Here is a 12397-nt window from a genome sequence, read left to right as displayed (position 1 = left end):
TTTAAGAACTTTAAGGATTGTTTTGCTCTACCAAGACAAATTTTTTTTCTTAATAATCTTTAATAAATACAAATCAAACAATAAATACAGTAAAATCTTGTATTTTCTTTATCTTTCGACCCAATACAGGAAAAATTTGGTAAATATTCACCAGTGATCCAAGTACTGTACTGGGCATTGTAAACATAAAACCAAAATAAAAAATCATCCCCCTCCAAAAGGATATTCTACTTACGAGGTAAATAAAATACATATTTATGTCTGATAAACAGCAATAAATAGATGTAAGTTAAAACTTATGAGGTTTTACTTCATACCCAACAAATTAGCAAAGATAACATCTGAAAGATGCAGTGGATTTCATGCTCCAGATGTCAAAGCATAACAATAAAATAATAATAATGGAGATAGAAATCATTTATATATTCCTTTGGTTTTACAAAGTACTCTACATGGTATTTCATTTGAGATAAGTGCCACTAATATTCCTATTTTATAGCTGAAAAAACTGAAAGTGAAAGAAGTTGCATGACTTATCCAGAACCATAGAAAGTATGTCTGAGATAGGATTTTGAACCAAACTCTTCCTCACTCCAAGTATGATCCTCTATCTATTAGCCTGGCTAATATATAGTAATTACTATTTATGTTGTATTGTAAACTTTTACACATTCTCATTTGAGACTCAATAATGCTCTGAGACATATTATTATTGGAGATTTTTAAAAACCATTTTTATAAATAAGGAAGTGAGGAGGGTTAAAGCAATGTCAAGACTCATGCAGTACAGTTAATATTTAAGGCAAGATATGAATGTTGATTTTCTCAACTCTTAAGTCTAGTGTTTTAGATACTTCATTCCAGCATCAAATAAGTGCTTGCTATGTGCCAGGTCCTATGCTAGGTGCAAAAGACACAAAAACCAAACCTGCCCTTTAATTCCACATCACCAAATTACCTCAATAGTAACCAAATAATGTGATCTAGGGATGTCTTAAGAGTCATGGTATCCAGAATGAGGGAAGTGATAGCTTATCTGCACTTCATCCTATCCAATCACACCTAATAGTATTGTATTAAGTTGGAAATCACTCAGAGAAAGGTCACAGATTAGGAAGGCCTTAAAATCATATCATATGAGGAATGAGAAAGATTAAGGGGAAAGAAGGGAAGAGGAATTCATCAGTTATCCATCTCTTATTTAAAGAACTTTCATAGGAAAGTCCTCATACCAGCTCTGCTTGACTCTAGAAGGAATTAAGAATAATGGTAGAACTTGGCTTAGTATAGGGGAAAACCTTAAAAACAATTTTAAGTTTTTAATACAAAAAATGCAATCAACTCCCTTGGGTAGTGACAGCCTACCTTATCTCTTTTTTGAAATTTTCACATGAAGGTCTGAAAACCGTTTGCTATTAAAAGATACTAAATACTAGAAGACACTGGGAGGACTGAATACCCTCTCAATGTTAAGATTCAATGATTCTTTCAATATATACAAAGGTCATTCCTCTAAAGAGTTTATAAAAATCATTGCTTTACTGTACCTGAACAAAAAGTCTACAACTTACCCAAGTGTTATCTCAGCTTTCCTTGAAAGTCTTCAGTGATGTAGAAAACTATCTTGGACAAATTTTGCCAGTAGTTAGGCAGTTGCTAATGTATTGTTTTGTGTGTATTTGGGCTGGGGGGATGTTATAATAACAACATAATATCATAGAAGCAGCTGGATCCAATGACAGAAAGATGGTCCTAGAAGGTTTTTTTGGTTTTGACTCTTTATTATCATAAAAAATGCTGATATTAATATTTTGTAAAACGTAATCTTCCCTGTTGAAATTTAGGGTTTTTTTTGACCATGCTCATCATAAGCAGTATAAATGTATATTACCAAGTATTATATTTTTCTTTGTCTTTGAATGCATGATAAAATTAACTTTGCCAATTTGTTTCCCCAACAAGAATCTGTGAACTCTATCTGTCACTTTGGTGACACATGGCTTTGAATCTCAATATTTACATGATAGAGTTCCTTGAGTAGTATGTATTCTCTTAATCACTGAACAAGTCACATTTCAAATATCAATCGCTAATGTTTTTATATATATATATATTTAACATATATTGGATTCCTTGCTGTCTGGGGAAGAAGTAATGGGAAGGGGTAGGGGAACTGGAAAACAAGGTTTCACAAAGGTTAATGTTGAAAAATTGTCCATGCAAGTTTTGAAAATAAAAAGCCTTAATAAAAAAAAAATTGTTTTAAACAAAAAACAAAAACAAAAAAAAAGTTAACATTTATAGCAGATCTAGAAATTGTACAATTTTAACATTTCCTCCTTTTCTGCTGTGTTGCCACAGTTACTGCAGGAGTAAAAGGGAACTACATATTTTAATCATTTTTTTTGGGGGGGAGGATTCATGCTTTACCATGAAGAAAAAAAATTCATCAACAAAAATAAGCCAACTGATAATACATCTCTCTCTACATAATGGGGCTAGTTCTTATTTAGCAGAATTAATCTATTGCTAGGACCATACTTAATACTTTTTAGCATGAAGGAATCTGCCAGAGCTTCTGTTCTAATAGTATAGTCCTTAATACTGTAGGATCATTCCCTACTTACAAGGACATAAAAATTAGGTGCTCTGACGTAGAGTGGCATATTTGGAATCAAGAGACCCTGAAGTTGAAATCTTGCTCTGCTACTTACTTGGACAAATTATTTTATCCTCTCTGAGATCCAGTTTCTTCATCAGTGAAATGAGGGGTTTGGTTTGGGTAACCTCTAAGGTCCCTTCCAGCACTAAATCTGAGGCTCTCAAAAAATACTTGTTGACTAAGTTGAGATTTTCACCTTAAACTTAAATATATTTAAAAAATAATACCAGCATTGGAAATGACTTCAAAATTCCTCTATCTAGTCTTTGAATTTTTTATTTTTGAGATTTTTTGACTTTATTATACAATTATTTCTTACTTCTGCCTTCCCTTCATAAAACCCTCCCTATTTTAAGCAAAACAAATCCACACAATTGCCCAAATTCTACAGCCATAGCTCAATCTTTCTACCAAGAGGAAGTATTTGCTTATTGTGCCTGGAAACCCAAATTTAATATTGTATTGAATGTAGATTCAAATGTACTTTAGGACTGCATTCACTTATATTTCGATAATCATAAAGATAGTACTCCTTAGTGTTTTCTTCCCTTCACTTATGTCTTTCCATATTCTTCTTTCTCATATTTGTCATTTCTTAAAGAACAATATTCCATTCTACCCATATGCCACAATTTATTCAGCCATTACCCAATAGGAAACCATTGTTGCTACCAAACTCCCTCCACAAAAAACCCAAACTACAAAAACTTGCTGTTTTAATACTTTTTCTTTCTTGCTTACTTTGATTTCCTTTAGGCATTTGCTTACCTGGGTATCTCTGGGTCAAGAGTTTGAACTGAAAAATTTGGTAATTCTTATTTCATAATCCCAAATTATGTTCAAGAAGATAAAGACTAACTCATAGCTCTCCCAACAGTATATTATTATTATGCCTTTGTCAACTTGTTAAGTGAATTAAAACTTCAGTTTTTTAATGTACATTTATTTCTCTTACACTACAGATTAATGGTAGGTTTATTCTATAATTGTTGATAGCTTTTCTTTCTTTTACTGAATCCTTAGTGGTATGCTTACACTTTAATCACTTATTTATTGGATAGTGGTACATGTGTTTGTGTACATATACGTACACATATAAATGTTCTTATGATCATAAGATCACAGACTGAGAGCTGCAAGAATCCTTGGAAGTCATCCATAACAAGTTAATGATTTTACAAACAAAGAGTCTGAGACCCAGTGAGGTTGTGATTTGCCCAGATCACACAGCTAATAAATAACAGAGCTAAAATTCAAAACCAGATTCTTTAACCCTTAATCCAGGGTTCCTTCCACAGCACCATGCTACTTCTCTGAATCTTGCATATCAAGCTTCTATTAGATGCTAAATGCCTTATCCCTATCCCTTGTTTGATTATGAATTCTCCCCCTAGCCACAGCGTGCAAGTTACTTTCTCTTACATTAATATTATTGTAAAAGGAAGCCTGGTATAATAGAAAAATGATTGAATTTGGACTCAGGTTCCTGGGTTCAAATCTCGCCTTTGCCAATTATTTTACTTGTGTGACCCAGGACAGTTATTTACTTGTACTAGGTCTTCCTCAAGAAGATTGCACTAGGTGTCCTCCAAGGTCCTTTTTAAGTCTATAATCCTATATGATCTTTATATTTGAGCAGTTTATCCACCTTGGAACATATTGTGGTTTATGTTGTTAAGATACTGGTCTGAAATGACAACATGCCAAGTTGCTTCCAAGTTTTTCTAATAATTCTTATCAAATAATCCTTCCTTCTTTAGTTTGTGTTCTTGCTAACCCCTAAATCTAAATGATTATGTCAAGAATATTACTCTATCATGAAGCAGCATTGATGTAGAGCCCATCTGGGTGTGGTTCTCTGCTGGGTTCTAAGAAATTGAGGAAAACCATAAATCAGTGTGAGCCAAGAACTAAAAGAAACCTTGAACAACAGAAATTAATAACTATAATAAACAATTTATAAGGAAGTTTTAAAAAATCAATTGGGGAATGTTATTAGTGAATCAAAAGAAAAAGTGAAAAAGGATTTTAGATGAGAAGTACGAATCCCATTTCATGAAAGAAATATCTGCTAGCTCTAATTCATCTTAAAAAAAAAAAATCTCAATTTTCTATCCTCATCCCTTGGGAACTAAATGGATAACTAGATTTTCCATATAAAGGTTGGTCCCATTCAAAAATCAACATTTTTCACATTTTAATCATAGGACAGATATTGTGCTTATACAATTTGCTATTTGTTTGTATTGAATATAACTGAATCGTTTCTCCTTGACTCAGCATATTTCCATTACAAACATCAATTATTACACTATTGTAAAATCATAGGTGACTTTAAGAATTACTACTGAAATGTGTAAAAAGTGTGTTACTATGCCAAATGACTTGAAAACATTTAAGTTTTTTGGCAGGGTTTTCTATCTCCTTTCTAATCAACTGCCATTTTTAAAAATAACTTTTTATTGATAGAACATATGCATGGGTAAATTTTTACATTATCTCTTGCACTCACTTCTGTTCTGACTTCTCCCTTCCTTCCCTTTACCTCCTCCCCTAGATGGCAGGCAGTCTTATACATGTTAAATATTCAACTGCCAATTTTAATTATTTTCAGTGTACTTATTTGGAGCAGTCTTGCTCACCCTTCTTTTCTATAGGGGATTTATAAAAAAGATAACTGAGGGGGTGGAGGGAGGGGAGAGGGTGGAGGGAGGGAGGGGAAAAATCGGAACAGAAACGAGTACAAGGGATAATGTTGTAAAAAAATTACCCTGACATGGATTCTGTCAATATAAAGTAATTATTAAATAAAAATTAAAAAAAAAATAAGATAACTTAGTGTAAAATATCTGAGTGAAGACATACGTTCTTATATTTGCAAGCTAAAGGTTTTGATACCTATTCTGGTTGAATCTAACTTTATTCATTTCTTCTTTCTTAACTATGCTGTACAGATGAGGTGTTACCATACCACATATATACATGAGTATAAGAATAAGCACATAAACAAATAGCCTCTGTAGTATGAGAAATTATGGGGTTTTTTCATTAATAAAATGATTGAATTTTATTCACTCTTGCTAAGTCATGGAAAATCAGTATTTTTATTGAAAGATGAAATAACTACAAATTTTATTTTCTAAGTGATAGACAATATGTTCTATAAATGACCATATATTCTCTTGCCTTTATTTGATTCCTATTATTTGATTCTTAAAGGAAGTATGCATACATGGACATTAGATTAGGAACCAGAAAACCAGAGTTTTGGTCCTGGCTCCCCCACTTACCATGCACCTTGTTTTCTTATCTATAAAAGGGGAAGCATACTATCTTCCAGACCAAACCTCACAAACCAATCAGTCCACATTAAAAAGTACTTAGTGTGAAAGCATTTTAAAAACTATGAAGTGTTATACAAAGTAAAAGATTACTGTTTGTGGTTAATAAAGGCTTATTTAAACTTTGTTAAGTCTTTTCTTCATTACTTCCCTATTGTGCTAGTCAAATGAAATAAAGTATTCATGTTTTGTAGGATTTTACCAAATTTACCACAGGCCTCAGGCTACCTGGCTAGAAAAATATTAACTTCTTTTGGAATGGCAGATATTTGAACAAAGCCAATTACTTGTGCTTTGTATATCATTTGAGAAGAAAATTGGAGGCAAGAAACCACAATTTTCTAACTTTAAAATAGGGATTGTCAAACTTAAAATGCAACTAAATTCAATAAATATTTATTAAATTGCCACTAAGTATACAAAGGGGGGGAAAAGTCCCTGCCCTAAAGGAGCTTACATTCTATTGGGAAGATACATGTACATACATACAAAAAAGATAAAATTAAGGAAATTGCATTAACAAACTAAGAAGACAATTAGAATACTTGAATGAGGCTTGAAGGAAAGGATTCTAAGTGGAGGTGAGGACACACTGCATCCCAGATATGCCTTAGGGGAGATATCACCTGTGCAAACTTAGAGGTTCAAGATGGAAGAAATTAAGTTTGGAGAGGAACAAGCAGACCAAGTGAATAAGTGAAAAGCAATAATATAATATGTCTGAAAAGGTAGTCTGCTGTTAGATTGAGGAAGGGCTGCTTTAAATATGAGATCAAGAAGTTCATATTTTATGCTAGAGGCAACAAAGACTCACTGAAGATTTTTGAGAAGAGAAATGACACAATCAGAACTATGTTCTAGGAATATCACTTTGGCAGGTCTGTAGCAGATGAATTGAAGAAGGGACAAACTGGAAGCTGAGAGACCAAAGAGGAGTCCAAGAAAAAAAAGATGATAGGGGCCCCAATCTAAAATGGATTCGAAAAGATGATGCCTCTCAGAGATATTGTGGAGATAAAAATCACTCAGATTGGCAAGGGATTGATGTGAGGGAAAGTAAGAAATACTGTCCTAAACGGTGTGTGAAGCTGGATGACTGGAAGGCCAGTGAGATCTTCAACAGAAATGGGGTACTTTAGAAGATAGCTGGAGTAAAGAATGAAGATAACGAATTCTGTTATTAACATTGTGGGATGCTGATAGGATATTAGGTAAAGATATCCAGTAAGTAGCTGTTAAATGTGAGCCTAAAGTTCAAGAAAGAGTTTAGGACTGGACATATATATTAGGCATTTTTATAGATACACTTGCATCCATGGGATCTAACGAGATTACAAAGAGAAGACAGGACAGGGCCTTGGAAAACACCCAGCATTAGGTAGATGCTTTATCCATCAAAGAAAAGGTCCAAAAGATAGTGGAAGAACTAGAAGCAAAATGACAAAGAAAGAAATATCCACCAAATGGTTGACAACATAAAAAACTGCAGATGCGTAAGGACTGAAAAAAGACCAATTAGAAGTTAAAGAGATCACAGGTAATCTTAGAAAGTGTCATTTCTAAAGAAGGATGAGATGAAAAGACAGGTAACAAAGAGCTGAGAAATGACACCTATTTTGCAAAATAGAACTACAAAAACATAACATTTTCTAGGAATTTAGTGCTGACAGGGAGGAGAGATACAGAAAAATAGCTTGAAGATAGGATAAGACCAAATTAAGCAATATAAAAATAACATATGCTTAAACTTCTCAAAACAATTCAGTACAAATATATAGAATTCAGCATTGAGGAAGGTATAACATACTAAAGATTACCTTACAAAGACACAGATGTTGCATATTCAAGCCTAAATTTTTTTTTCAGACATATATACAGAAAGAGGGCAAGCTGATTCCTTTCAAATTCTGAAAGTCTGTTTCCACAATCTTTTGAAAAGGATTGAACTTTTAAAATTCTAATGACAGTAATGCCATTAATTCCTTTGAAATTGTCTAATTTAACCTTTGGAATCAGCCTAACAGAAGGAAATTGATCAAAAGTATACATTTCACTGTCCTTTTAAGTCATCCACCTCAAATGGGTTATCTTTACTTTCATTGCTCATGCATAGTTAACATGTGCAGGGACTTTCATCACAGCCTAGTTTTCTCTTGGATAAAGGAGGTATACTCAAAACCCTAATTCAGGCACTTGGGAAAACAAATATGGCAACATCTGAGGAAGTGAAGTGAGGTATATTTCTCCGAAGAAGAGGCTATACACCTCACAAAGCACAAAGTTGATCCCAGCAGATAATGATTTTTATCATTTATTAGATTCAAAAAAAAAAAAAAAAAAGAAATACACAGCAAATCTAAATTACAACACTTTATTGCAGCATCGGCAAAGGTCAGATTTTTGAAGCTGGTGAAGATCGGGCAGCATTTCCATGTGAAATGTTACAACTTTACAAGTTTTGTTTCTTATTTAATTCTACATGCAGAAACTGAAACAGTGGTAAAAAGAAAAAAAAAAGAAAATGGCTAGAAAAAAAAGGTTTTAATCAAGTAGTAGCATACAGATGTACTCTTTAACTAAATGTACTATGCCTACTAGAAAGCAAACAAAAGACACAACTATCCTAATAAACAACAGATTGTCAGAAACGGACCAAGAAATCTCCTTTCTATTTGGGGGAGGAGGGGTAGGGAAGCAAAAAAAAAAAAAAAAGCTCTACTTGTTTCCATATTTTGTTTAGAGACAGAGGCTATGAACCCATGAAGACCAACAAAATTCTGATCAATTTCTTTTTGCCCTTTGGTCATTTTCTATGACATGCTGACTGGCACATTTTGGTTTTCAATGATACTTACAATGGGCTTGACTTTATCCCTGTTCTTAAGCTGGTTTCAGACTTTTTCTAAGTGATCTGGATCAACATTCTCTGTATAGTAATAGTCTTTATTTTTTTTTTTTCTTTTATCTTAATAGACAATTTTATCTCACTGGCTCTGATGGATAAAATTGATTTCTCTCTCCCATCCTTTGCTCCTTCAAACAAATTCTAAAATGAAAGCCTTCCTGGTGGAGTATCTGGTGTTTGGATATCTTTCATCATTTTGTTGTCCTGCATGTAAGGTTTGACTAGAAGATTTTACTGCTTGCTCTATACTTTTCTACTGTAGTCTTGGAGCCCCCAAATGTATCTTCTTCCAACACAGGATGTTCAATTCAGAGACAATGTAACTCACATCAAGTTTAAAACTCAAGTTCTTTATCCCCCATACTGTTACCATCAAAACCTTTTCTGCTCCGGCACAATCCATCTCATTGACAGTTGTTCTTGGTGTAACTGCTCAGTAGTAAAGTTAACCATCTCATTTCTTTACCTCCATTCTCATGAGAAGATTAACCCTCGCGTGGTTCCCATAACAAAAGGCCTTTTATGCCATAACTGGAAGCTTCAGCTTGTTGCGGTGTTAGTGGAGGCTGGTGTTTCTGCCTCATGGCCCCAGCCTGCCCCAGGTTTAGATTCGCAACTCTCTAGCCCGACATGCTGAGATGTGTCCACTGCTCTCATTCAACTGCTGGAGGACTCCACTATCCACAACATCAGAGATACAGGACCTAATGAAATGACACTTGCTGCTGGATCAACGTCTCCTAAAGGTATAAAGAAGGCAATTTTAAATATTGAATCATTGTAGAACTAGAACTATTGCCAAAGAGAGAAACAGTGCTCTCGCTACAGTGATTATGTAACAGATGTAGCTTCTCCAAACAGACCAGTCCTATTACAAAGTATACAACCTCTCTGCCAGACTAAAGCAAAATAAAAGGTAGCAAGTAGTACATTGGAAAGATCAATTTTGTAGACAATGGGTAGAATGGATGACTTTCTGGCTCTTTTTTTTAGGGGGGGGGAGGACTCATTTTTAAGCTGTTTTGGATGCAGGAAGTTATATTAATGAGGAATAATATAAAGAATAAGATCTAAATATGTAAGGTGAGTTGATTCAAATCCTAATTCTTTTTGCTGCATATCAGTGGAAAGAATGTTCCCTAAATACTCCTACAAGAGAAAAAAGAAAAAAATTTCCCCTACATATCAATCAAAATAAATGCTAAAATTTAAATCATTTGAATAAATGGAAAACTGCTCTACAGGAATTATTTGAGAAGATAGAAAATATTTTCATCTTGGGGGTACTCATGAGTCATACAAGTGGCACCTGAATCTTAGAGGAAGATGACATATATTTCAGTCTAGGCAAATTCATGGAAGTAAAAGATTATATGTTGAATTAATAGTGTCTATTTTGACTGGCATATCTTGTTAAATAATGCTGAAAAATTAGGCCGAAGTCAGATTGTGTATGACCTTCCATAACTTCATTTTGTGTATAACCTTCCATAACTTCATTTTATCCCAAAGGAAAACAGAAAGCTACTCCAAAGTTTTTGAGTGGAGTAGTAGAATGTTGACTTGTGCCTTAAGAATATTACTTAGGTACTGTGTGACAGAAAAACTGGAGGCAGAGTCCCATTTACAATAGTTAAGAAGAGCAGGAATGAACCCCTTAAGTAAGGTAATAGTAATGTGAGAGGAGATTTAAAGGCACCTGATTAAACTGGAAGATGACATCTGAACAACTGGAAAAGATTCCAATTACAGAAATTGGGAAATATGAAGGGATAGCCTATTTGGGGGGAAGATGACAAAATTTTGATTCAAAATTAATGTCAGATTCAAGTGGAGAAGTCCAGCAGGTATTTAAGAGATGACAAGGAAAAAAAAGTGATGGAGAAAAATCAGAGATGGTACTTTTGTATGTCCTTTTGTATGACACAGAGGACCCCATGGAAGCAGATTAGATCACTAAAAGGGAAGAGGCGGGGAGAGAAAGGGAAAGAGAGATGGAGAGGAAAAGAAAGAGGAAGACAAGAGCAAGGAGGAGGAGAAGGAAAAGAAGGAAGAGAAGGGTGATCAGTACATTAGAAAAATCTTGTCTCAGAAGGATGCTGTAATTATGCTAGTTCAAACTGCAGATAAATTAGCCCCAGCTCAATATATCCACCATACAACTTTTAACAAGGAGAAGCTTTCAAGTTTGGAGCTGAGCAAAGACTAAGTTGGATGTGAAAAGGCAAAAATAGCCAATGGACTCTTCAGGATTGAAAATTATTAAAAAATGGGTAGATTAAGAATCAAGAAATAATGAGTTCTATGAGCAAAATATCTAGTTCCAGTGTATATTTGTAACTAAACACACCACACTTATTTTAGTTTGAAAGCCCAATGACAAAGTCAATGACTTAATTTACACACACAAGCTTCGATAAAACATGGAAAAAACTCTGTACTTATAATTAGTGTCCCTGCAAAACAATAAAAATCTATAGTCAAAGAAAACTTTAAAATATGTTGTTACATAATACTAACATAATTTGCTTCTAAATATATTTCTTCTTATTTGTATTTACATATCACCATCATTAAAATCTGTTTTGATGCTAGAAAAATATAAAACCAAACTGAGAACTGCAATTTCTCAGTCTCATCCTTCAAGTATTCTTTGTGTAAAAACAGAGGTTTTAACATGTCCCCATATTCTTGGCACATGTAAGTGAAGTGGCACAAATAAAATATAGATAGGTCTGTTTGCAAAAAAAATCAAGATCACAATAAAAAAAAAAAAAAGGCACCAAAATGTTAAGAGCATCATTCCATAGGATTGTGTTCTTTCAGGTTATTTAAACAAAATAAATATTGATGACTTAAAAACTATGCTTAACATTATTGTCTGTATTTGCCCATTTTCACCTACTTCTATAGGTATGGAACACCTATTTTTCACAGTTCTGTTAACACACTTCTAGACAGGTTTTGCATTCTAAAGCAATTCAAAAAATGGAACTAGCTTTCACAGCAAGTGAGTAAAGATGACAATGCTGAAGCTAGACTAATGAGAAACTATATACTTATAGAAATAATAACAACAGATTCTCTAGGCTACCATTCTATTTAAACATTCTTAAAAGTTCTTTGCAATGTGCTGAGATAATTATCAATCTTGATCACTAGCTTATGGCTCTCTACTATTACAACGAATTAAGAAGAAGGAATGAAAAGATTAATTTACTTCTGCCAGTGCTAAGAATGTCATGATTTTTAGTAGAATTTACCTGACAGATGTATTGTCAGCAATTTGAAACATTCTTCAGAAATTCCTTTACACACTGTCTTTCAGGAAATGAAATTGTGGCTATAAATTAAATACTGAAGTCGTAAATTCAGGTTAAAAGGTCTATCATTAGAGAATATCATAAATACTTTATGGAGTGCTATTGATAAGAATATTCCATATTCATGGAAAAGTAAGGTTTTTAAGAAGAAACTTAAGAAAGGAAG

General features: G+C 33.6%; 1 protein-coding gene across 3 annotated transcripts in view; it reads right to left on the bottom strand.

The window, feature by feature from the left end:
• UPF2 (UPF2 regulator of nonsense mediated mRNA decay) overlaps nucleotides 1-12397 on the bottom strand; it is a 187820-nt gene that overhangs the window by 61203 nt on the left and 114220 nt on the right. For 2 of the 3 annotated variants that reach the window (XM_051961293.1, XM_051961294.1), the window contains exon 22: nucleotides 8359-9648. The exons of the other annotated variant lie outside the window; for it this stretch is intronic. In XM_051961293.1, coding sequence (XP_051817253.1) covers nucleotides 9639-9648 — 10 coding nt within the window. In that variant the 3' untranslated portion in view covers nucleotides 8359-9638. Of the gene's footprint in view, nucleotides 1-8358; nucleotides 9649-12397 lie in introns of those variants that run through there. 3 annotated transcript variants of the gene reach the window in all.

This window comes from Antechinus flavipes, chromosome 5 (assembly GCF_016432865.1).
Source record: "Antechinus flavipes isolate AdamAnt ecotype Samford, QLD, Australia chromosome 5, AdamAnt_v2, whole genome shotgun sequence".
Taxonomy (NCBI): domain Eukaryota; kingdom Metazoa; phylum Chordata; class Mammalia; order Dasyuromorphia; family Dasyuridae; genus Antechinus; species Antechinus flavipes.
The sequence above is the reverse complement of the archived record's forward strand: the minus strand, read 5'-3'. Positions and strand labels throughout refer to the sequence as shown.